The sequence below is a fragment of the Garra rufa genome, chromosome 5, assembly GCF_049309525.1.
Source record: "Garra rufa chromosome 5, GarRuf1.0, whole genome shotgun sequence".
Lineage (NCBI taxonomy): Eukaryota > Metazoa > Chordata > Actinopteri > Cypriniformes > Cyprinidae > Garra > Garra rufa.
Window position 1 is genome coordinate 38513329 of NC_133365.1, and position 25524 is coordinate 38538852.

Genomic DNA, 25524 nt, shown 5'->3' on the forward strand with positions numbered 1-25524 from the left:
TGGCTGGAGTAATGATTCTAAAAATTCAGCTTTGAAATCACAGGAATAAATTACATTTTAAAATATATTCAAATTTTAAACAGTAAAAATATTTCCAAATTTTACTGAATTTGCTGTAATTTGGAGCAAATAAATGCAGGCTTGGTGAGCAGAAGAGACTTCTTAAAAAATGTAAAAAATCTTACTGGTAAAAACTTTTATATATATTTATATTAATATACACACAAATTCATTAAAATATTGTAATATTTAAAATCATTTTTAAATAAGAAAAATACTAAATGTTACACATTAATTTTGTGCTTTTAAAACTATAAGTAAGCAAGTACGTTTCATTCTTTACCATGACTGACCATGAACTTGAAGTCATGGTAATGTGTTGTTTTTCCACAAGATGGCAGTCTTGCCCTTTTCCATGCTTACTGTCACATTATTCTCAGAGATTTAGAAGCTGCTAAACATCAGGAAACCAAACAGTTTGCTCCCCCAGTTCAGTTCAGATGTCTGTGCTGGAACTGATATTGAAGTTTTTCATTTAACTTTGCACCAGCGTTTAATCACAAGCTGAACTTCTGCTTTATGATCAGAATCAGGAAATAGACATAAATAGCTTCTAATGAATCACTTTCAATGAGCTGAATGCGGTGTTTGGCACCAGAAGGGGATTATGCCCGGATTAGAGTCTCTTTGTGTCTGTGGTATTTTCATTGAAAACTGAATTTAGAAATGTGTGCTGCACTGTTTATGTCAATGCTTTTTTGTTTGTGTTGCGTCATTTGAGTTTTATATTTTGTTTAGAACAATTTAATCGGAAACCAAGCTTTGTGTGTCATATATTTGTGTTTCTGGCAAAGAGAGGGAAGTGGCACTGTAATCGGATGAGCCTCAGCAGACGAAAGCAGACAGGACAAGCGGCAGCCCCCCTCTTAATCTGTTTTATAAGTTTTCTCCCCCGATCATCATTATAATCACTATTAAACAGCACTTTGGATGACACAAACTAGTTTACTAATGCAGTAACTTCTAAAAAGTGTGATAGTACACTACAAAACATACATTTCTTAATCTGTATTTGTGTCTTACTTTTTTAGTAAAGATATATAACATCTTTAAGATACATTTACTTGAAATTAATTTGCATAAGATATTAATACTTGTTTCACACATTATGTCCTGAATTAAGTTAAAAAAGATTTTTTTAAAAGTCTAATAAACGTTTTTTTTTTTGCATAAATCTAGCAGTACTTTGTGTAGTTTATGCTTAAAGCAAAAAAATGCAAATGGGACAATAATAATTTAAGATTTATTCTCTAAAAGCAAGTCTTAATTTATGTTGTTTTGTTTCTCAAGTAAATTTATTTAAGTAAGTTTTTATGGAGTGTGTTTTTTTTTTTATCTGGAAATAAAGATTATTTTTGTTTTGTTTTGTTATTAAATTATGTTTTGCTGTGTTTATCAATAAGAAGCTATAAAATCCCTTTATGTTTATGGTGAAGATTTTTTAATTTAATTGTTATTGCTTGTTTCTTATTTAGTTTTATATGATCATAAATATTACATAGGAATTCACAAACTAAAGTTTCCGGTTATTTACTTAATAATACTTTATTTACATTTTATACGTTTTAATACAGTGGTATGCAAACTTTTGGGAATCTCTTGCAGAATCTGTGCAAATGTGACAAAATAAGAGAGATCATACAAATTGCATGTTATTTTTATTAAGTACTGTCCTGACTCCTGAGTAAGATATTTTACATAAAATATGTTTACATATAGTCCACAAGACAAAAACATAGCTGAAATTATTAAAATAACCAACTTCAAAAGTTTGGGAACCCTTGGTTCTTAATACTGTATGGTTACCTGGATGTTTTTTTGTTTTGTTTTGTGATGGTTGGGTAAGTGGGGGGGATCTTGAATTTGAAGAACGAGGTAAATTGTACTTAATTTGTCTTCCGGGAAAGTATTTTCTGTTGCTTCCGAAGGGCAGTACTAAATGGGAAAATAATTATATTTCAACAAAATAAGAAAAATTTGTACATCTTCATCCTGTTCAAAAGTTTTCACCCGCAGCTCTTAAAGCGTTGTGTTTCCTTCTGGAGCATCAGTGAATTTTTAAACCTTTTTTCAATAGTTGTGTTTGAGTCCATCAAATGTCCTCAGTGTGAAAAGATGGATCTCAAAATCATAGTCACTGCTGGAAAGGGTTCAAATATTGCAAAAGATGCTGGAAAACTGAAGAATCTGCAGGACCTGGAGGATTTGTCAGAAGAACAGTGCTCAGTTTAACTGTTCAGGACGAACAAGGGACTCATGAACAACCATTACAAAACAAAAAAACAAAAAACAGTCGTAGATCTTCTAGGTAACCACCTGCAGTATTAAGAACCAAGGGTTCCCAAACTTTTGAAAGGGGTTATTTTAATAATTTCAGCTATTTTTTGTCTTGTGGACTATATGAAAACATCTTTTATGTAACATATCTTACTCAGGACAGTACTAAATAAAAAATAACATGCATTTTGTATGATCTCTCTTATTTTGTTAAAATTATTCACATTTCATAGATTCTGCAAGGGGTTCCCAAACTTTTGCATGCCACTGTACAACATCTATTGGATTGTAGAATAATGTGTCTTACTAAGATGACAAATCAGTCAGACTTTGCACAAAACATTGTTGTATGTCATCTAGTGCCTCTGTTGCATCACAGGTTGTTACCAAAATGTCTTATATATAGGTTCTCTCAGCCCAAGCGTCGATAAAGGGTGATGGGGGAGGACAGTGGTGGGATGGAGGGGGCTGGGATTGGGCCAGACGTGGAGCTTCCCTGGGAAGAGTCCAGCTGGAGGCGGGAGTGTGCTTACGGGGGGTTAAAGTTAGATTCTCTATGGGAGTAGAAAGCCACTGTTCCTGTTCAACTATATATACCTAACACACACGCGCACACACACACACACACACACACACACACACATAGATGCATGTATATCGCCTGATGCTGCCCTCCCTCTGTCCTGCACAGCAGGGGCCAGGGAACGGAGGGGCATGTAGGGGGGATGGAGGGGTGACGCGAGCAGGAGGCAAATATTTTCCAGAGGGAACACAGAGGACTGCAGGGGGGATGAATTAATGAACACCCACCACATGGTCAACTATGAGAGAGAGTGAATAAGAGCGAGAGAGATGGTGGGGTGCAGGGGGCATCGGGTATGATGAGAAAGCGGGTGAATAGAGAGCGATGGAGAACACTGAATTCCAAGAAAGAAGAGTAAAGTATGTGATGCCTTTTAGTTGACCTACATTGTTTTCCCATTGTCTGGACCATTGTGTAACTCGGGTGTGAACATTAAAAAGCATTCTGTTTAGATATGTGAGCTTACAGTACATCACACTCTGAATGGGATGCGTCTCTGTTCCCTATCCATACCACTGTATCTTCGCTCGCTAACGGTGCAAGTGATAGTTCTCCATGCTTTTGTTTCGTCCAAACAATTATGTCATTGTGTCCCAGAATGTAAAGAGAATAACCTAGACCTTTGCGAATTCTAACCTTAGAGGTCCATAGAGACTTGGTTCACGGCTTGTCGTTGGTTGAGGAGCATTTACAATGGAGTTGTAAATCTGTGTGACCTGCTCAGGTACACACAGATGCAGATACACACGGCACAGTGACCTACATGAACTGGGAGGGGCCCAGGTTCCTCAGGCTGTTCCCATGCTGAAGACTCTGGGGACTTTGGGATGTATCGTACTGCTGGTTTTAGTCAGCATCTCACACTTGTTGTCTTTCACACACTTTTGAACTGTAGTTGAGGTGGTGTTTCATTGAATTGCATCCACATGTTGCTCCAAAGCTGTATGGCTTTCTATCTTCTGTGGAACACAGAAGGTGAATATTTGAAGAATATCCTGGACTTTCTTTTTAATGCGATACAAATAACTGAGGACCTGAGCTGTAAAACTTTAAATTATATATACACCACCAGTCAAAAGTTTTTGAACAGTATGTTTTTTAAAGAATAAAAAGTTTCTTCTGCTCAACAACCCTGCATTTATTTGATCCAAAGTACAGCAAAAACAGTAACATTTTGAAATATTTTTAGTATTTAAAATAACTTTCCAAAATTTAATTTATTCCTGTTCTTTCAAAGCTGAAGTCACATGATCCTTCTGAAATCATTGTAATATTATGATTTGCTGCTAAAAAAAAACATTTATTATTAATATTATGTTGAAAACAGCTGAGTAGAGGTTTCTTTGATAAATGGAAAGTTAAGAACAGCATTTATCTGAAATAGAAATCTTTATATGCATTGTAAATGTCTTTATCATCACTTTTGATCAGTTATACTGACTCCAAGCTTTTGAATGGTATATTGTATAATGTTACAAAAGCTTTTTATTTCAGATAAATGCTGACCTTTGTATCTTTCTATTCATCAAAGAATACTGAAAAAATGTACTCAACTGTTTCAAATATTGATAATATAAATAAGAAATGTTTCTTAAACAGCAAATCAGCATATTAGAATGATTTCTCAAGGATCATGTGACAATGAAAACTGGAGTAATGATGCTGAAAATGTAGCTTTGATCAAAGGAATAAATTCCATTTTACAATATATTCAAATAGAAAGCAGTTATTTTAAATAGTAAACATATTTCACAATATTACTGCTTTTGCTGTATTTTGGTGAGCAGAAGAGAATTCTTTAAAAACCATTTAAAACTATACTGTTCAAAAATTTTTGACTGGTAGTGTGTGTGTATATATAAAAAAGTTGTCCATATGGTTTATCCACTGGATTGCAAGTCTTCTGAAGCCATATAATAATGTGAAGAATAGACTGCAATGTAAATTATCATTTACTGACATTTTTGACTGTCTTGCTGCTCAGGGGTTTGTGAGAATGGTGATATCTGCTATATTTAGAGTGAAATTGAGTTATTTAGAATAAGATTTTCCAATGAATCAGTTCCAATGATCTCAGTGATTCCAGTAACTTACTGTAAGGGAAGATCTTTAAAATAATAACTTACATTATAGTCTTTTTTTGAGACTTTAAACCTCCTGTTTATATTCATTGTAAGTGCATATAAATAATTAGTATATTCATAAAAATAGCTCTTTTGGTACAACACACAAATTAAGTCATACAGTTTGGCACAACATTAGAATGAGAGAGTTTTAATTTTAGTTTGAACTGTTCTTTTTTTAGTAACATTTTGGAAATGCAGTTGTAGAAACTTTAAGGGATAATTCACCCAAAAATTATAATTCTGTCATTAATTACTCACCCTTATGTCGTTTTAAACCCGTAAGACCTAGGTTCATCTTTGAAACACAAATTAAGATATTTTAAAGAAATCCGAGAGCTATCTGACCCTGCATAGACAGCAATGCAACTACCACTTTCAAGGCCCAGAAAGGTAGTAAGGACATTGTTAAAATAGTCCATCTCTCTTAGTTCATCTTCTGTATATTCTGGTTTAAATAAGTAAGGCTGGGCAAAAAATTGCGAGTCATCCTCTCTCTCGAAATCTTCAGATTTTTACAAAGACATTTTATGCTCAGCCTGCTTTTACTCCAGCGTCAGCATGCATTGTGCTAGTCTTGCGAACGCATAGCAGGGACTGACACAAAAGATAAAATCGTTACTTTTGTTTTCTTTGCACACAAGAGGGTTGAACCACTGCTGTCACATTGACATTGATTTTAAAGATATCCTTACTACCTTTCTGGGCCTTGAACATGGTAGTTGCGTTGCTGTTTATGCAAGGTCAGAAAGCTCTTGCATTTCATCAAAAATATCTTGATTTCAAAGATGAACAAAGGTCTTACTAGTTTGGAATGACATGAGGTTGAGTAATTAATGACAGAATTTTCATTTTTGGGTGAACTATCTCTTTAAAAATGAGTTTCAAATCTTACATCCAGTGAACCTCTCAATCAGTACCACACAGTTGTAGTGTAGTTCATTGCTTATTCGCTGTCATAATCATTCAGTGTCATCCTGAATCTGTTGTCCATTTTTGTCTTCATCTGTTCCCCATTATCTATCGTTGTTAACCGAGGTGAACTAATACAGCATCTCTCCCCACTCTCTCTCTCTCTCTCTCTCTTTCTCCTCCCAGTGCCTCCCCTCTTCTGCTTTCCTCTGCTGTGTTTTTGTGGATGTCTAATGAAATCCCATGTGAAATGGACAATTGTTGCTCTGAGATTATTTATAGACATAAATAAGCAGCCTTGTTGTTTGTTTTCAATCCCTGCTTAAAAAATAATTAGTTTGAAGCAGCGTAGGAGAAAAAAAAAGACTGAGGCAGAACTCTGAAGCGCATGTCTTAGCTGCGCGTATAAGACGATCTGCAGCATATGAACTGTTCAATGATCATCTTTGCCGTTTTGTATATATTTACACTACCATGTTGACACAATGTACACTGTTTGTTCTGCAGTGTTCCCTTTACATAAATTTTCAACTGTATTTGTGTCCTTTGAGTGGAAATCCAGATTCATACTATCTTTTCATAATGTAAATGGCCGCTGTGGTTCTACCTGTCATTACTATGGCCTTACTTCAAAGAAATTGTGACCCTGGACCACAAAACCAGTCATAATGGTCAGATTTTTGAAACTGAGATTTAATAAATAAGCTTTCTATTGATGTATGGTTTGTTAGGACAGGATAATGTTTTGCCGAGATACAAATATTTGAAAATCTGGAATCTGAGGGTGCAAAAAAATCGAAATATTGAGAAAAGTTGTCCAAATAGAGTTTTTAGCAAACCATATTACTAATCAAAAATTAAGTTTAGATGTATTTACAGTTGGAAATTTACAAAATATCTTAATGGAGCATGTTTTTAACTTTTAAAAAAATCGATCATTTTTACTCATACAATGTATTTTTGGCTATTGCTAGAAATATACCCGTTCTACTTAAGACTGGTTTTGTGGTCCAGGGTCACAATTATGATTATGCTGGAACCGTCAAGGATTAGGCTATAATTGACTATTTTGACATTAGTCAAAACATAATATGCAAAGTAAGAACCAGTTTTCTCATACTTTTTGTGCAAACTACAAAGTTAATGTGACTGGTTTGTACGTGTTCATCCTTATATAAAACAGCATCGTTATTCCCTGAACGCATTGGACCTGGGTGGCATGGCTGCCTTATATGAAGAAAAGATGTGCTGAATGTAAAAAACGGGTCCCATTGTTCATTGTTGCCACCACATTACAGACTTTACAACATCCTTTACAAATTTAGTTCTACTGTCAGACTCAATCCCCCACAAAGAAAGCGTTGTCAAAGCGCTCACGTGGCGCTGTCAGCGACCGTAGCAGAACTCCGACAGAAGCGTCTGATTTTTGATTTGATTTTCTGTTTTTGTTTCTCACCGGTTTCATCCCGGGGACCCCGGAAGCGCAGTTTCTTTTTGACGGCGGTCTCAGAGCTGTCAGTCAGCGTGCTGTCTCGCTGTCGAACTGAAGGCAGACTCCATAAATAATGACAATGCCGTTAAATAATACACGGCGGCGGGTTACCGAGGCCTCTGTGCACCCGCTATCATGCAGCGACGCAGGACTCTCTGCAGTGTAACGGCAGCATTTTCACTGGCAGCTTTTGTTTTTGTCACATTTGTCTGAGTTTTAAGTGACAAACTCTCAGAAAAGAAATGACTGGAAGGCAATCCAGGCTCTGATCCTTCAAGGACTAAGTGCAAAAAAAACATGGCCTCTTCTCAGGTTATCGCTTTTTTCCTCTCTCAGATAACAAGTGTTTTGTTTTGACTAAGTTTGAGTTGTGTTCTGTGGATATTATCAGGAGTTTAACACCAGTTTTGAGAAAAGTCTGATGCAATGTGATAAGAATCCAGCACATTTTCAATAATCTGCTCAATTTTCTTGGCCTTTTTGTTCTCGTTATCTGAAGTTCAGAGAAAAGAGCATTTACAATCGTTGAACTGCGTCTGTGTTTGCGCTGATGTAATTCCTATATTTTCTGTACAGGTGAACAGGGGGCTATCACCATGTTTCCTCTCTTCCTGCTGGACCACCACATGACGGCCAGAGAGCTCGGGGTGTGGAACGGGATGGTAGCCATGGCCTTTTCCATCTGCGGCTCATCAATCGGGGGCTTCTTGCTCTCTCAATACAGGTAGGGAGTGTGTTTTGTGTTTTTTTTAAGTAATAAAACGATGGTGAAACAGAGTAAGTTCTAGCTGCAACACCCTTTCCAGCCAAGTCACGCTTTGCCATTAATGTTGCAGGAATGGTGTTGGAAGACCTTGTTCTTTGGATTTCTTCTTACACCTTTTTCTATGCCCCCTCTTGCTTTATCGGTTTCTGCAGCCCACCGTCTCTCTGTGAAAGAAACGCGGCCCTTTTCTTTTTCTCAGTGTTTTCTCACTATATCTCTCCACCCATCTCGGCCCCAGGCGCGAAAGGAGGAGAGAGAAAGAGATAGAGAGTGTGTGTGAGAGATAGAAAGAGAGATAGTAATGGAAGTAAACACAGCCTTTTGTGGGAGCTGAGAGTAAAACAGGCTCAGGTGTGAGCTGAAAGGCCTCCAGGATGCATAAGGTTGGTCCGCTTGAATAGAGATATACTTGTTGCTGATACGTTGCCCTTGTCTACTGACCTGAGACCGGTTTTTACCAGTTATGTGTTGTAATAGTTCAGATATGAGCTCGGTTGCCTAAACCGTTCCAAGAGCGGCCGAAGTCACTTATCTTCCTCGAGCGGTATTGACTCATTGGTCTGCACACCTGTTAATGCGCTCAGAGAAAGGCACGAGAAAGAGGATTTTGGAGAAAGACATGTGCTGAGGTTCTGTCTTTATTTCATTCCAGACTTGAGGGCAGACATCCAGTCATGTATCAGAGTTTAAAGTGAAACGATACTCTTCATACTGGACGTGTGCCATTTTCTCCAGGCTGGTTTGCTTTGCCTTCTGGCATCATGAAACAACATGCATTTTAATGCAGTTTTACAAACCACTGGAAAGCATTACATGAGCTTCTGTGCTTGATGCTTACGTTGGTGTATACGTTAGTTAAAATGATGTAATGTTGGTCTATTAAAAGACTGAAAGTAACGTCACTCTTAGTCTACTGTCTCTGTGAACTGTAATTCTCTAACTATCTAAAGTGAGGTAATGCAAACATAGGCTTTATCATTTGATCCGTAACGCAGATTGATTTCATTCAGATCACAAATCTATTTTCTTCGTTTATATACACAACTGTTCAAAAGTTTGGGGCAGTTAATTTTTTTTTTTTTTTTTTTTTTGTAAGAAATACTTCTACTCAGCAAAAATGCATTAAATTGATCAACAGTAACAGTAAAGACATTTATGATGTTAAAAAATGATTTCTAAAAATGCAGTTGTTTTAAAAAAGGTTAAGCTGCACAACTGTTTTCAACATTGAAAATAACAAGAAATATTTATTAAGCAGCACTTCAGCATATTAGAATGATTGATTTGTGAAAGATCATGTAACACTGATGACTTATATGTTCTATTTAAAATGTTAAAATATTTTTATGATATTATTATTATAGTATAATAAATTATGAGAGTATTTCACAATTTTACTGTTTTTGCTGTATTTTTCTATTAAATAAATGCAGCCTTGCTGAACAGAAAAAAAAAAGTTTAAAAGCGTTTTCTAAAAATCTTACTATGCCCAAACCTTTCAAAAGCACTGTTTGGTATTATGATTATGATTATAATTATTATTATAAAAAAATAGCTAAGGTAGCTGTTAACTAATAAGTGCCATATACGGCCCTATGAAATCCGTTTTTTTTTTTTTTTTTTTTTTCAAATTCTGTTTAATTTTTTTCCAAATTCATTTTTTTTTTGTTTACTTTTTTCTGGTTTCCGTTTTTCCTTTTTATTTATCTAGAGTCTGTTTTAAATGGCTAACTTAAAAAATATCAATCAAAAAGCATTTCTAATTAATTAAAATCGTTAAAACGTACACAATTTAACAGCAGTTTATTAAAAGTGTAACAAAAAATAACTTTTAAGGCCCTGTGAAATGTTTTATTTTTATTGATTACATTTTTTTCTCAAATTCAATTTTATGTTGACCAAATACTGTGTTTTCCATTTATTTTCTAAATTCAATTTTAATGGTTTCATAACATTTTAATAATCACAAGCATCAGTAATTAATTGTTTTTGTAAAAACATATTATTATTTTTTTATTATTATAATTTGTATTATTATTTTTTTAAAATACTGTGTTGAATTAACTAAATTTAACTTAATTTTTAGGGGTTGCTGTAATGTTTGTATATATGGCAATAGTTTTTCTCAAAAGAAACAGCAAAATGCTCATTAAGTGACTTTTGTTCATGTGTTAATGTACTAATAATTTGAGGCGGCAGAACACTACAAGTGGCACATGTGCTTTATTATGTGTAGTAAACAAAATCACAGCCTGCATAATGTTCACAGACACTGGTCTATAGCACCTTTTCATTTAAGTGTACTGACCATTCATGCATCCCAAATTTAGCTAATTCCGTAACATTCTGTGTTATACAGTAAATTCTATTTTTATGACGTTTATTCTGCAAAACTGTCAGTGTTTACCGCATAGCGAAAATCATAGGGCCCTGGACACAGGACCTGAACCAGAATATACATGTGCATCACAGGTACTTCTTCTGTCACTATTATTTTTCTGTGATCGATAAATGGAAAATGCAAAATGTTCATTTTAAAGAGAATTTGAATGCAAACAAACGAAGGCTCTAGCCAAGTATTTAATTCATGTAACAAGAATCCAGTCTCTAACTTTCCTTCCAAGCAAATATATCGGAGCAATCACAACTTGAATTTTGCACATAAATAAACATGCTTTAAAATACCAGGTAAGTGGGACAGATGTGCAGCCCTAAAACGTGTTAAAATCACAAGCAGAGTTAAATATCTGCTGAAATTTTCTTACCTCTCCTTCTCTCCCTTTGCCTTTTTTACTAATGTCTCCCTTTCTCTCAGTCCCTTCATCTTTTTTCCTTTTTTTTTTCCTCCTCTCTCTTTTGGTCTCTCTCTTCCTCTCTATGCTAAAGGCAGTGTTAGTGAATGGGGAGGAATGTAAAGTTTCACACGCAGGGGGCTCGTTCATTCGACACAGTCGTGCATTCAGGCCTTGCTTCCCACAGATTGGGTTTCTGCCGTTGTCTGTTCAGGGCCACTAAAAGCTAATTTGGACACTTATCCCGGCCCCATCTGAAACGCTTGAGTGGCCAAAAACTGACCCCCATACACTGATCGCCATCAGCAATCTGAGAGTACGAATCTTATCGGCCCTAACTGCTCGTGTGATACGCCTGTTTTAGACTCGTTTTCGATCTCTCGCACCCTTCTCTCTCTCTCTCTCTCTCTCTCTAACTTGCTCGTTTTCCTCTTTAAGACTGTCTGTCTTTCTTACAGCTCTCTTTCTCTCTCTCTCCTCTCATCTGAGTGAAATATGAAAGAGTGTTATTGAGTGGATGCAGGGAGGGTGTTTGCATGAGAATGATGGCAGATTGGCTTTCTGTCTGACCGGCTGCTGTTGTTGACTGGGTACATCTAGATCTAAAAGGCTGGTTTAAGATGACAGACGATTCCTTACTCTTCTCTTAAAGTCCAGTTGACCTTTACCCGCATCTCCTTCTCTCTTTCTCGACTCGCTTTCTCTGTCAGATGCCTCGGAGTCTATTCACATGGAAAGGACGTTTATGTAAAGACACAATTTTTACAGCCTTAGGAACGAGTCAAACTAATTTTTATGCAACAGATCCTGTCACCAGAGCTTTAACGCGAGCCTGGTTCTTAATCATGCTGTCGAACGCTTTAAGCATCAATACATCTATTCTTTTTAGAGAACATGATGTGAAATTATGTTAACTGTTAAATGCATTACTGATTGACAGTATTAGTTGTGAAAAGTAACACCACAGAAGCAGTGACTTCAGACCCTGTGTTTGATTGACAGGGCCCACCGGGTGTTCTGATTGGAGCTGGGAGAAATTGAGGTGTGTGATGGTCACTAATTAGCGGGGGGTTAATCAGCCTGTGGCTGTGGATCTTGTCGCGTTATTGATTATGTCGTGAAGGAAGTTCCCCTGAGGGATTCTTAACTGTTAATAGAGAATCAATTAGAGTGTGTAAGCAAACACACGGCTTGTAAGCTTGTGTACAGGAGTGTTTTTCTGTCTCAGTGTGGCTGACCCTCATTAATGCAATGACTGCTCTGTAAATTAATAGCCTTTTATTTTGCTGTGGTATATATTTTATCCTGATGATATATTATATTGCACTACCATTCAAAATTTTGTGGTTGGTGGAAAATCTTTAATGCTCACTAAGACTGCTTTTATTTGAGCAAAACTCTAGTAAATGTAGTCTTTTTGAGAAATATTATAAAAAATTTAAATAACTGTTTTCTATTTTAAGATATTTTAAATGGTTAGTTCACCCAAAAATTAAAACTCTGTCATTAATTACTCACCCTCATGTCGTTCCAAACCTGTAAGCCCCTCGCTCATCTTTAGAACACAAATTAATATATTTTTGATGAAATCCGAGAGCTTCTGACCCTGTATAGATAGCAACGCAACTGACACGTTCAAGACCCAGAAACGTAATAAGGACATTGTTAAAATAGTCCATGCGCTATCAGTGGTTCAACTGTAATGTTATGAAGCTACAAGAATATTTTTTGTGCGCAAGGAAAACAACAAAAAAAAAAACTTTTACTCAACCATTTCTTTTCATACACTACATATGTGTGTGGCACTGCTAATGCAAGAGCTCTCAGATTTCATAAAAAAATATCGACATGAGGGTGAGTAATTAATGACAGAATTTTCATTTTTAGGTGAACTATCCCTTTAAAGAAGAAGTTCACTTCCAGAACAAAAATGTACAGGTAATTTACTCACCCCCTTGTCGTCCAAGATGTTCATGTCTTTCTTTCTTCAGTCGTGAAGAAATTATGTTTTTTGAGGAAAACATTTCAGGATTTTTCTCCATATAGTTGACTTCTATGGTGTCTGCGAGTTTGAACTTACAAAATGCAGTTTAAATGTGGCTTCATATGGCTCTAAACTTGTCTTGTCTACAGTGGGTACGGAAAGTATTCAGACCCCCTTAAATGTTTCACTCTTTGTTATATTGCAGCCATTTGCTGAAATCATTTAAGTTCTTTTTTTTTTCCTCATTAATGTACGCACAGCACCCCATATTGACAGAAAAACACAGAATTGTTGACATTTTTGCAGATTTATTAAAAAAGAAAAACTGAAATATCACATGGTCCTTAGTATTCAGACACTTTGCTCAGTATTTAGTAGAAGCACCCTTTTGATCTAATACAGCCATGAGTCTTTTTGGGAAAGATGCAACAAGTTTTTCACACCTGGATTTGGGGATCCTCTGCCATTCCTCCTTGCAGATCCTCTCCAGTTCTGTCAGGTTGGATGGTAAATGTTGGTGGACAGCCATTTTTAGGTCTCTCCAGAGATGCTCAATTAGGTTTAAGTCAGGGCTCTGGCTGGGCCATTCAAGAACAGTCACGGAGTTGTTGTGAAGCCACTCCTTCGTTCTTTTAGCTGTGTGCTTAGGGTCATTGTCTTGTTGGAAGGTAAACCTTCGGCCCAGTCTGAGGTCCTGAGCACTCTGGAGAAGGTTTTTGTCCAGGATGTCCCTGTACTTGGCCGCATTCATCTTTCCCTTGATTGCAACCAGTCGTCCTGTCCCTGCAGCTGAAAAACACCCTCACAGCATGATGCTGCCACCACCATGCTTCACTGTTGGGACTGTATTGGACAGGTGATGAGCAGTGCCTGGTTTTCTCCACACATACCGTTTAGAATTAAGGCCAAAAAGTTCTATCTTGGTCTCATCAGACCAGAGAATCTTATTTCTCATCTTCTTGGAGTCCTTCAGGTGTTTTTTTAGCAAACTCCATGCAGGCTTTCATGTGTCTTGCACTGAGGAGAGGCTTCCGTCGGCCCACTCTGCCATAAAGCCCCGACTGGTGGAGGGGCTGCAGTGATGGTTGACTTTCTACAACTTTCTCCCATCTCCCGACTGCATCTCTGGAGCTCAGCCACAGTGATCTTTGGGTTCTTCTTTACCTCTCTCACCAAGGCTCTTCTCCCCCGATAGCTCAGTTTGGCCAGACGGCCAGCTCTAGGAAGGGTTCTGGTCGTCCCAAACGTCTTCCATTTAAGGATTATGGAGGCCACTGTGCTCTTAGGAACCTTAAGTGCAGTAGAAATTTTTTTGTAACCTTGGCCAGATCTGTGCCTTGCCACAATTCAGTCTCTGAGCTCTTCAGGCAGTTCCTTTGACCTCATGATTCTCATTTGCTCTGACATGCACTGTGAGCTGTAAGGTCTTATATAGACAGGTGTGTGGTTTTCCTAATCAAGTCCAATCAGTATAATCAAACACAGCTGGACTCAAATGAAGGTGTAGAACCATCTCAAGGATGATCAGAAGAAATGGACAGCACCTGAGTTAAATATATGAGTGTCACAGCAAAGGGTCTGAATACTTAGGACCTTCTCCAGAGTGCTCAGGACCTCAGACTGGGCCGAAGGTTTACCTTCCAACAAGACAATGACCCTAAGCACACAGCTAAAAGAACGAAGGAGTGGCTTCACAACAACTCCGTGACTGTTCTTGAATGGCCCAGCCAGAGCCCTGACTTAAACCTAATTGAGCATCTCTGGAGAGACCTAAAAATGGCTGTCCACCAACATTTACCATCCAACCTGACAGAACTGGAAAGGATCTGCAAGGAGGAATGGCAGAGGATCCCCAAATCCAGGTGTGAAAAACTTGTTGCATCTTTCCCAAAAAGACTCATGGCTGTATTAGATCAAAAGGGTGCTTCTACTAAATACTGAGCAAAGTGTCTGAATACTAAGGACCATGTGATATTTCAGTTTTTCTTTTTTAATAAATCTGCAAAAATGTCAACAATTCTGTGTTTTTCTGTCAATATGGGGTGCTGTGTGTACATTAATGGGGGAAAAAAAAGAACTTAAATGATTTCAGCAAATGGCTGCAATATAACAAAGAGTGAAACATTTAAGGGGGTCTGAATACTTTCCGTACCCACTGTATCTATGGAGAGAAATCCTGATGTGTTTTCCTCAAAAAACAATTTCTTTACGACTGAAAAAACAAATCTTGGATGACAAGGGGGTGAGAAAATCATCTGTAAATTTTTGTTCTGGAAGTGAACTTCTTCAAAATGTAATTTATTCTTGTGATGGCAAGCCTGAATTTTCAGCATCATTACTCCAGTCTTCAGTGTCACATGATCCTTCAGAAATCATTTTATATGCTGATTTGATGCTTAAGAATTGTTTTGAATTATTATTATCTTTGTTGAAAACGGTTTAAAATCTTTGCGGTACATCTTTTCAGGATTCTTAATAAATAGAAAAAAGAATTTATGGAATAATATAAAATAAAATAGAATAGAAAATAAATACCTTTCCCTCTCACTTTAGATTAATTTAATGTGTCCCTAAGAAACAATAGTATTTATACTATAGATACTATATAGTATTTCTTTAAAAAATGTTGAACTCTATTGTATATTGCATTACTCTACATTGCATATTTGTGGAGTTTGAGATGATATACTGAACTTTACCTCTTTTATGTCCTCAGTATTGGCCTGCTAATGAGACGTGTGTTTATGATTCGGACTGTCAGCATGGTCTTCCAGAGCTCACTTCTTGTGGTGCTGGAGCCCTCGCCCTTGATGAAAGGTGAGAAATGCACATACTTGTACACACTAAAGTATACAAACATGGTATTGTATGAGCATTGGTATTACTGCAGACTTATTATATTTAATTTTTTTTATTATTTTGCAATGCAGTAAGGGGCTGCACATCTTTAGTCCACTGCATTATAAATAAAAAGAAGTGGGAGAACAAAGTATGTTTATTACTGCCTTGTACATCCTGTGGGTACAGTTTGTTCGTAAGAGCCAGATAGCTCACATGTACGTATGTATATATAGAAGTGAAATTGACCTGTTCTCTTCTGAGCTTTCTACTGTTCCCCTGCATTTAAGCATCCATGGGGCCGTCTCTGGTTTCCAGCGTTTTCCACTGACAGGCTAAAGTGTCCATTTCAGCACCTTGCACCGAGTAAACAGGTGTTAAGGCAGAGTGTGTCTGAATAAAACTCTCAACGCTGCATTAAACATCAGCCTGTGATAAAAAGGGAAAGTATTAACATGAATGTCATTCAGACCAGCAGAGTTCATCTCTGGACAATGGCAAACACTTCTTTGGTGCTTAAGTGACAACTGGAGAATGTTTTTTTTATTTTTAAGTTTTTATTTTTTATATATAGTTAAATTATATGTATATGCAAGTAATGTGCAAATATAGTCACCGAACCCAGCATTTAAAGTTAATTTAGTTTTGTTTTTCATTAAAAGGGAAAATAAATAGATAAATCTCAAAGACTTTTATTTCATCAGTTGCTCAAGGCTCTCTATTTGTTGCCTTAGGTGTCTGTTTTAATATAAATACCAGTACCAGAGGCTGATATCTTACCAAAGCCAAACTTTCAGTATTGATCCAACCTCAGATCAGTGTGCTCTCTGTTCTGAAAAATGATCTTGAAATTTTATTCCATGAATCTTCTGTAGGACTCTTCCTAGTCGTAGTGCTTGGATTCTGCACAATTCATGCAACATTTTATGCATGAGCTGTATAGAAGTGATCATACAGAAGTTATGTCAAACATACTCTCTCCCGGTTCAACTTGCTTAAGTGGATTTGCGTTCCTGTTTCTGTCTGCAGAAGGCATTGCTATTTTACCTTGAGTATTCTCACGGCTCACTTTGATAAATGAATAAACCCATATTCAAACCCTCTGCCTATTTCTCTTTTTTTTTGTTATGCCGTCTCTTTCTCTCACAGGTGCTTTGAATGTTTATTTAATGACAATGAAAAAAAGGAAATGGGGAAACTCTTGCGTTTTAGCTGTTTTACTCAGTATTTTTTGCCACTGTATTACTTCTTCCCCAGGATGTCGTGGCTTTTTAGTCAAGATGTTTTTGTCAGCGAGCTTCTGTTTGACAACTCCCTCATCTCTCTGTCTTTTTTATTCTCTCTCTCCCCATCTCTCTTTCTGCCGCTCTCCCAAACGAAACGGAACAAAGCAACTCTGCACCCCGTCTAACCCCCCTCAAAAAAAAAAAAAAGATAAAGTTCTGCAGAAAATATTTTTCAATATTGTATGAGACTGGATGCCTCAGAAGAGCTGATTTTCCTTCCTGTGGTTCCTGGATAAGTAATGGAGAAGTCTTGTTAGGCAGAACTAAACATTTCCAGTGAATTATTCAGATGGAGCTGGATGTGAAAGCTTCATGATTTTTTTTTTTTTTTTTGGCAAATGGGCTTCTGGTAATGATTGATTTGAGATTCATGATTTTTAGAGGCATTAATGGTAGACTGTATGTCTCATGCTCTGGGTGGACGTTACTGTGAATTAAATAATCAAGTTCAAAAAGCCCAAAAAGACACTGATTTCTAAATGTCAATCATGTAGAGTTAGATTTGAGTGTCTGTTAAGTTAAACTACTAGTAGTTTGACATGGTTCTGTCTGCATAAGTCATAGTCTGGGAGAGCTCAGTGTAATAACTAGCATGTAAAGTCCTGTTCCTTGTAATACGGATATGACAGTGTTGACTATGAGTAAACCCAAGTACACACTATAAGACAGAAGGTTGTCACTCTGCATACATTGAAAAATTCAGAGTTTCTTGTTTTTTGACACGTTGGTGCATACTTTCCCTGACTTTTGGATCCCGAAATTGAGTTTTTATTTTTCACACAGACATATCAACAAGCAGCGTGAAGGAAAGGCTTGTGGCCTTTTTGCACTGATTTGCACAAAATAGGGAGGTAAAACTAAACAATAAAATGTATATGTATAATTAATATTTGATATTTTGATTGTTTTTTAAAGGAATCTCTTCTGCTCATCAAGGTTGCATTTATTTGATCAAAAACAGTGTTGTTTTTGACAACCATCTTAGATTTAGTCTTGTCTTTTGGACTAAAATGCTTATTAGTTTTAGTCAAATTTTAGTCACTTCTAAATGTGATAGTTTTAGTCGATGAAAAGTCAAAAAGGTTTTAGTCTAGTTTTAGTCAAAAAAAGGGGAAAAAGTAGTCTTTTAACAAATTAATGTAGGTCAGTAAGTATTTTGCTGTTTGGTAGTGTTGTGAAACTAGCAGATCTATAGTTCAACACAATGTGAGCTTCCAGATTGACTAATTTCACCAATAATTACAATAATGAAGGAATGGTTTTAGACATAAAAGACATATTTGAAATACACCCATAGGTCCTCTCACCGTTTGCGACCACCCTGTGTGCAAACTGCCGCCATCATGGTTAATCGTCTGTCTGTCTGAGTGACAACAATGTGACGTGTTGAGCGTAACCAAACAAGGATAGAATGCTAAAACGGCTTGCCATACTAGTATGGCAAAGAGTATTTAATGCTAAAACGGCTTGCCATAGCGGCAGATACTTTTTCGGTTTTAATTGGCATGCACAATAAGCAGAAATGTCATGAATTTTAAACGTCTGACGGACCACCCACTAACATTTTCGTCTATTCTCGTCTCGTCAACGAAAACTCACACACGTCTCGTCATGTTTTAGTCATCAACGAGCCATTTTTATCTCGTCATCGTCTCTTTATTGTCATGAAAAAAAGTGCCGTCAACGAAATGATTTCGTCATCGTCATCGTTGACGAAAACAACACTGATCAAAAATACAGAAAAAACAGTCATAGTGTGTATTATAACGGTTATTATAATAATGGTTTTGTATTTTAAATATACTTTAAAATATAATTTATTTCTGTGATGCATAGCTGAATTTTCCAGTCTTAAATGTCACATGATTCTTCAGAAATCACTATAATATACTGATTTATTACTTGTATTTTCAATGTTGCAAACAGTTGCGCTGCTTAATTTTTTTTTGGAGCCTGTGATACTTTTTTCAGTATTCTTTAATGAATAAAAAGTTTCAAAAGTGCAGAATTTATTTTAAATATACATATTTTCTAACAAAATAAGTCTATCACTTTTTTTATCAGTTTAACACATCCTTGCTGAATTAAAGTAACTAATTTCTTATTTTAAGAAAGAAAGAAAAAAAAATACTGACCAAACTTTTAAACAGTATAGTGTATTAAAAATTGTTAAATTCTTTTTAAAGTTTTAATCATAAAGGAATCCTGAAATAAGTTTTACAGGTTCCAAAAATTATTAAGCAGCACAACTGTTTTTAACATTTATAATGAATCAGCATATCAAATTGCAATAATAATACACAATATTACAATTTTTTTCCTGTAATTTTGGTCAAATAAATGCAGCTTTGATGAGCATACACTGAAAAATACAATAAGTAAATTTACTTAATTTTTATTTTACAAGTTTTTGCACGCATATTTTTAAAGTACAATTTTAGTATGGAATTAAGTAAACTCTTAAGTAAAATTAGCAAAGGAAATAAGTAAATTTAACGTGTACAGTTAGAGTATGTTGAGTAATTTCTACTTAATTATTTTAAGCTTAGCCTTCCGTCTAATTAACTCTAGATGTTACAAAACAGCAAGTTACTTAACCTAACAACAAAAGCAACCAAGCAAACAGTGTAAATATATTTTGAAAACAGCAAACCATTTAACCTTATTAATTATTCATGCCCAAGTGCATGATGGGAACAACGGGATCATGACTTTGATATTTGCTTAAACAATCTTTTTAAAAATAACAAACAATTCCAAGTAAAATATACTTATAATTTCAATTTTTAAATTCTAAGCTTAAATTGGTTTAAAGTTTAAATTATTTACTTACCACAAAATCATTTTTATCAATGTAGGAAACTTCTTACTGATCCCAAACTTTTGAACGGCAGTGGATATTTGTAGTTTATATATTTACTTATGGCTTTTGTTTTGGATTTTGACTTCTTTTTGGACTCCTTTTTTAGTTTTAAAGTTGCCTTTCACGGTTTAATTGGCTGTTGCTCACTTCTGCCGTTTCATCAGTCAGTACAGCATTTCAGTAACTGTCTGCTTTGGATTGGCTACCAATTGATTGGCTGTCATAGAATTATTGGTGCCCCCACCCCATTCTTCAAGTCCTATACAATACCAGATTTCAGAAATGGGTTGAAAAATCATTTTGGGACCTCTTTGAGCATTTAGCTGGTCATTTTAGAGCCCTGAGCACCACAACATACAGCCACAAAAGCAGCTACTTACTACAGGCCATCTCTCTCATGAAAAGCTAACACTTGCCTTGCCTTCAGTGCAATATTTTAGAGACATTATGCGTTTTTACTTGCAAGATGTAAATTCAAAGTCACAAATTCAAATCTGAGAACTGTCTGCAACAGGGTCATGCTGTGAGTTGCTTACAGTCGGAGGCTTTTTGTTGCAGACCTAAAGCAATAGCAGTACTGTTTGTAGAGAAGTGTTATGTATTAATGTGGATTGTGTTTTCTTTCTCCCTTAGGTATGGCAGTGCTGAGTCTGAGTTTGCAGCATTTCATAGCGGGTCTCATCACCACTCTGACATTCACCACGATGATGAACTGCACACAGAGAGCCGAGGAGAGCATACAGGTATCACACGGCACCCTTTTTAACTGACCGCAGCTCTTCGTGCTTCCTGACAGATCAGAGCAAACTGCTTAACGGCATCACACGTGTTCACCTGAGGTCAACAGCATGACAAATCTATTGTGTTTTCTCTTCAGTTTGAGCAGTCAAGCTCTGAAGACAACAAAACATGCATCTTACAGTTTTTGATAGTTGTTGACAGGTAGAGTCTCACAACAGGCCGTGAGCTGCAGAAAGCCTGAGAGTGTTTCCTGTCTGCCACATACGTGAGCACATCACAGCAGTCAAAAGCTCATTTATCTGTCAGTCAATAGCTCCACTCCGAGAACTGAGCAGTTTTTACACTCTCTTTAGCTCTGCACGTCAACCCATTTCAACTCATCAATCACCTCCAAAGCATTTGCATCAGAAAGTCTATTCACATTTATAGATTTGACATTTTAAGTTTTATTTTAATTTGTCAGGAATTGGTTGTAGAAGTATATCAGTGGTTAGTTCCGACCCTTTTACTAAATCTACATTTTCTTCTCAAGAAGGTCTCAACAGTAACAACTAGCGCTGTTTCAGTAAGTTGTATGTACACTACAGTCCAAAAGTTTGGGGTGGTTGAGGTTTTTTTTAAATGTTATTGAAATAAGTTTTTTATGCTCACCAAGGCTGCATTTATTCAATCTAAAGTGCAGTAAAACAGTAATATTGTTATTAATTTAATTTAAAATAACTGTTTTCTATTCTCATATATTTTAAATTTGAGTTTATTCATTTGATGGCAAAGCTGAATTTTCAGCAGCCATTACTCCAGACTTAAGTGTCACATCATCCCTCAAAAATGATTTTAATTTGCTGATTTGGTGCTCAAGAGACCTTTCTTTTTAATAAATAGAAAGTAAAAATGAATTAATAAAAAAAAACAATATCAATTTAAATAGAATGCTTTTGAACATTTTAATTAGTTTATTTATTTATTTATTTTAAAAAGAAGTTATTCAGCAAAGATGCATGAAATTATGGAAGCCTGTTTCCACCACTAAATAAAAAATTTAAAAAGGCAACTGCGACTTATCATCTCACAATTCTCAATTATGAGAAATGAAGTCAGAATTACGTAATATAAACTCGTAATTCTGAGAAATTAAGTCAGAATTGCATGATGTAAACTCATAATTGTGAGTTATAAGGTCAGAATTGTGAGATATAAACTTGCAATTCTGTTTTTTTTTTCTCAAAACTTTGTGATATAAACATGCAATTGTAAAAAAAAAAAGTCACGATTCTGAGAAATAAAGTCAGAATTGTGAGATATAAACTCGCAGTTCTGAGAATTTACGTCAGAATTGCATGATATAAACTTGTAATTGCGAGTTATAAAGTCAGAATTTCATGGTATAAACTCAAAAATTTGTGCTATAAACTCACAATTCTGACTTTTTTCTCTGAATTGTTAGATGTAAACTCTCAGTTGAGAGTTATAAAGTTAGAATTTTAAGATATAAACTCGCAATTCAGAATTTTTTTCAGAATTTCGTGATAACTTGCAATTGCAAGTTATAAACTCATAGACATAAACTTGCAATTGTGAAATATAAACTCGCAATTCTAAGAAATTAAGTCAGAATTGCATGATATAAATTCTAAATTTTTTTCCCCAAATTTTGAGAAATAAACTCCCAATTCAGATTTTTTTTTTTCAGAATTTTGTGATATAAACTCGCAATTGCGAGTTATGAAGTCATAAAGACAAACTCGCAATTTTGAGAAATAGACGCAAATGTGAGAAATAAAGTCAGAATTGTGAGAAATAAACTCGCAGTTCTGTTTATTTTCTCAGAATTTCGTGATATAAACGCGCAATTTAGAGTCATAAAGTCAGAGTTGTGAGATATAAACTCGCAATTGCGAGTTATGAAGTCATAAAGACATAAACTCGCAATTTTGACAAAAGTTGCAATTCTGGGAAATAAAGTCAGACTTTTTTTCTCAGAATTCCAAGTTTATATCATACAATTCTGACTTTTTAACTCACAATTGTGAGTATATATTATGCATATATGACTGTATAACTCGCAACTGCAAGTTTATATCTCACAATTCTGCGAAAAAAAAGTCACAGTAACATTTTTTATTTCTTATTCAGTGGCGGAAATGGGCTTCCATATAAAATTTATCAAAAAATAAAATAAAAAATTCTGGTTACCAGCCAGGCCAGGCCAGGCATTTGTGATTCTTGTATAATATATAGTTTGCAAAGCACACCTTGTGCAAGGTGCATTAGGTCCGTTTTGCAAACTCTATACTGTCACTTTATCTTACGTCAGCTGCTTCTGTTTCACCTTCACAGCGTAAAGACATCTTATCTGTCCGTCAACAAACAGTCCATCCATACCAGCACTATTCTTCACAACAATCATCTCCCTATTTTGTCCTGCTAATCTTGTGTTGCCTAATTTCTCTCCTTGTTTGTTCATTTGTTCATTCTTTCTGTTTGTTTATTTATGTCCCCCAGATGATAAACTGTACTTCTCACTGTTCATAGATATCTCTCCCCTCCCATGTTCTCTCGTTTCATCCCCTCGTTCATCTTTGACATGATTGTATTGTCCTGTTTAAATGGGCCTGCGCTGCTTGCATGTGATCTTTCACTGCTCTCTCAGCTATTTGTCACTCCATCAGCTCAATACGAGCTGAATTAATGGCACTAACGAAACTCATTAAACAATAAGAGAAGTGTATGTTTTCCCTCGGTCTCTAAGCAATTGAAAACTTCACATTCACATGCAGAGGAAAATAACCAAAAGGAGCATTGTAAACTGTAGGTTAATTCAAAATGTTCTTATGACATACATACCATAGCGAGAGCAGCTTGTGTGTGTGTGTGTGTGTTTGTGTGTGTTTGTTTTAAGGTGGTTTTAGCTGACCGAAAAACGATACTGTGAATGTTTGTGAAAAGGCCCTGGAGGGGGAAACTGAACACCTTAAACAAGTTTGTAGGAATAAAGGTACTTCACTTAACTTTAGTGGTGGGGCCATGTGAAGGAATGGACTTGGCTTTGCTTTCCCAACTTGTGGGCTAAGTCGAAGGAAAAGAGTCTGGAGACAGTCTCTGGCGTCCAGACAGGAGAGAGCGGTTCAGACTGCTCTTTGATCCTCCTGTTGAAATTGTTTTGATGTGAGGCAAAGTTAAAAATTGATAAATAAGAGTCAAGTTAAAAAGTCATTGGTTACTTTGAAAAGTAACACGTAAAAAAGGTCAAAATCAAACATTTCAGTTCTGTGCATACTCTTGTGACGTACAACACAACCTGAGTTTGAATGTTTTTTTGATCCTGTGTTTCCCTCTTCTCCCTATTGTTTCTTGTCATATCTCTAATCGTCCTGTATTATGGAGGCAAAAATGGCAATTATATTTTAATTTGTAATTTTAAATTTGCAACTTATTCTAATATATTGTATGTTTATTTGTATTTAATCTTGTTTATTTTATTGTCCTTGCTCATTTTCCTTATTTTTGTATTTAGTTTATCTTTGCCATCATCTTACGCTTACTTAAAATTAATCTATTTACAGTCAAACCAAAATCGATTCAGACACCTTCAACATTTCTTACATTATCACAGTTTATTCGCTATAGTAGAAAATAGTATTAAAATATGACAAGAACTGTGTCAGAACAAATTTATCTTGATAATGTCAGATAACCTTCATAGAAAGGTATGTAATGGATTACAATCAACCAAAAATGGTTGACAACTGTTAGTATGACAATATTTACACAACGATCAATACTTTGTTGACTGATTTTCAAGCAATGCTTAATATTGTTTAGTCTGTGGTGTAAAAAGTTCGCATTAGCAATTAAAGAAAAAACAAAACCTGGTAAGGGTAAAGTGTCTGAATAATGTTTGGTCCCAAATTTGTATCAGTTTTACTTGCAGTAGACTGCATGAAGAATTTTTGTGAATAATCTGTCACAGTTTACTTTATTTTGCTATCCTCACTTACATAAATGAACTATAGTGTCCTCACCCACTAGTAAAAAAAAAACTGGTGTCTGAATAATTTTTGGTTTGACTGTAGCTTTAATATATTTTATTTATGTTTCTAAATAATATTTTAGTTTTAATTTAATTTCAGTTAGCTGCTAAGGTGACATTTTAATTTTTTATTTTTCATCTAATATTTATATTTTATTTTATTCCAGCTTTATTTCAGTCAACAAAATAGATTTATAATTTAAATTTTTAGTTTCAGTGAACAATAACAAAACTTAAAATTATTAGGTTGTGATGTGTAAATTTACTTGTATTATTTAACTTGAGTGATTTTAGTTTTTTAAATGGATAGTTCACCCAAAAATGAAAATTACCCCATGAATTACTCTCAAGCCACCCTGGGTGTATATAACTCTTCCAAGCTTTATGGCAGTCAATGGGTGTTGAGATGTTGAAGCAAAATAATGTGCACAAATCCATCATAAAAAGTGTTCCACTGTTTCGGGGGGTTTATAAATGTCTTCTGAAGTGAATTGATGCATTTTTGTAAGAAAAATATCCATATTTAAAACTTTATAAACCGTAATCTCTAGCTTCCGCTTACTGTCGTACATACGTTCACGAGAGAGTGGTGTTCCAGCAAATATGGATAAATATAGATATATTTCTTACTTAAACACAGTGATTCAATTCAAAAGGCCTTTATTAACCCACTGATGTGTGGAGCACTTTTAATGATGGAAGAATCCACTTTATTAGACTTCAAAATCTCAACACCCATTCACTGCCATTAAAAAGCTTAAAAGAGCCAGGACATTT

General features: G+C 35.6%; 1 protein-coding gene across 1 annotated transcript in view; it reads left to right on the forward strand.

The window, feature by feature from the left end:
* Positions 1-25524, forward strand: part of mfsd3 (major facilitator superfamily domain containing 3) — a 31387-nt gene that overhangs the window by 2964 nt on the left and 2899 nt on the right. The window contains exons 3-5 of the mRNA XM_073840407.1: positions 8024-8171; positions 15706-15806; positions 20610-20719. Of these exons, the coding sequence (XP_073696508.1) occupies positions 8024-8171; positions 15706-15806; positions 20610-20719 (359 nt within the window). The remainder of the gene's footprint in view (positions 1-8023; positions 8172-15705; positions 15807-20609; positions 20720-25524) is intronic.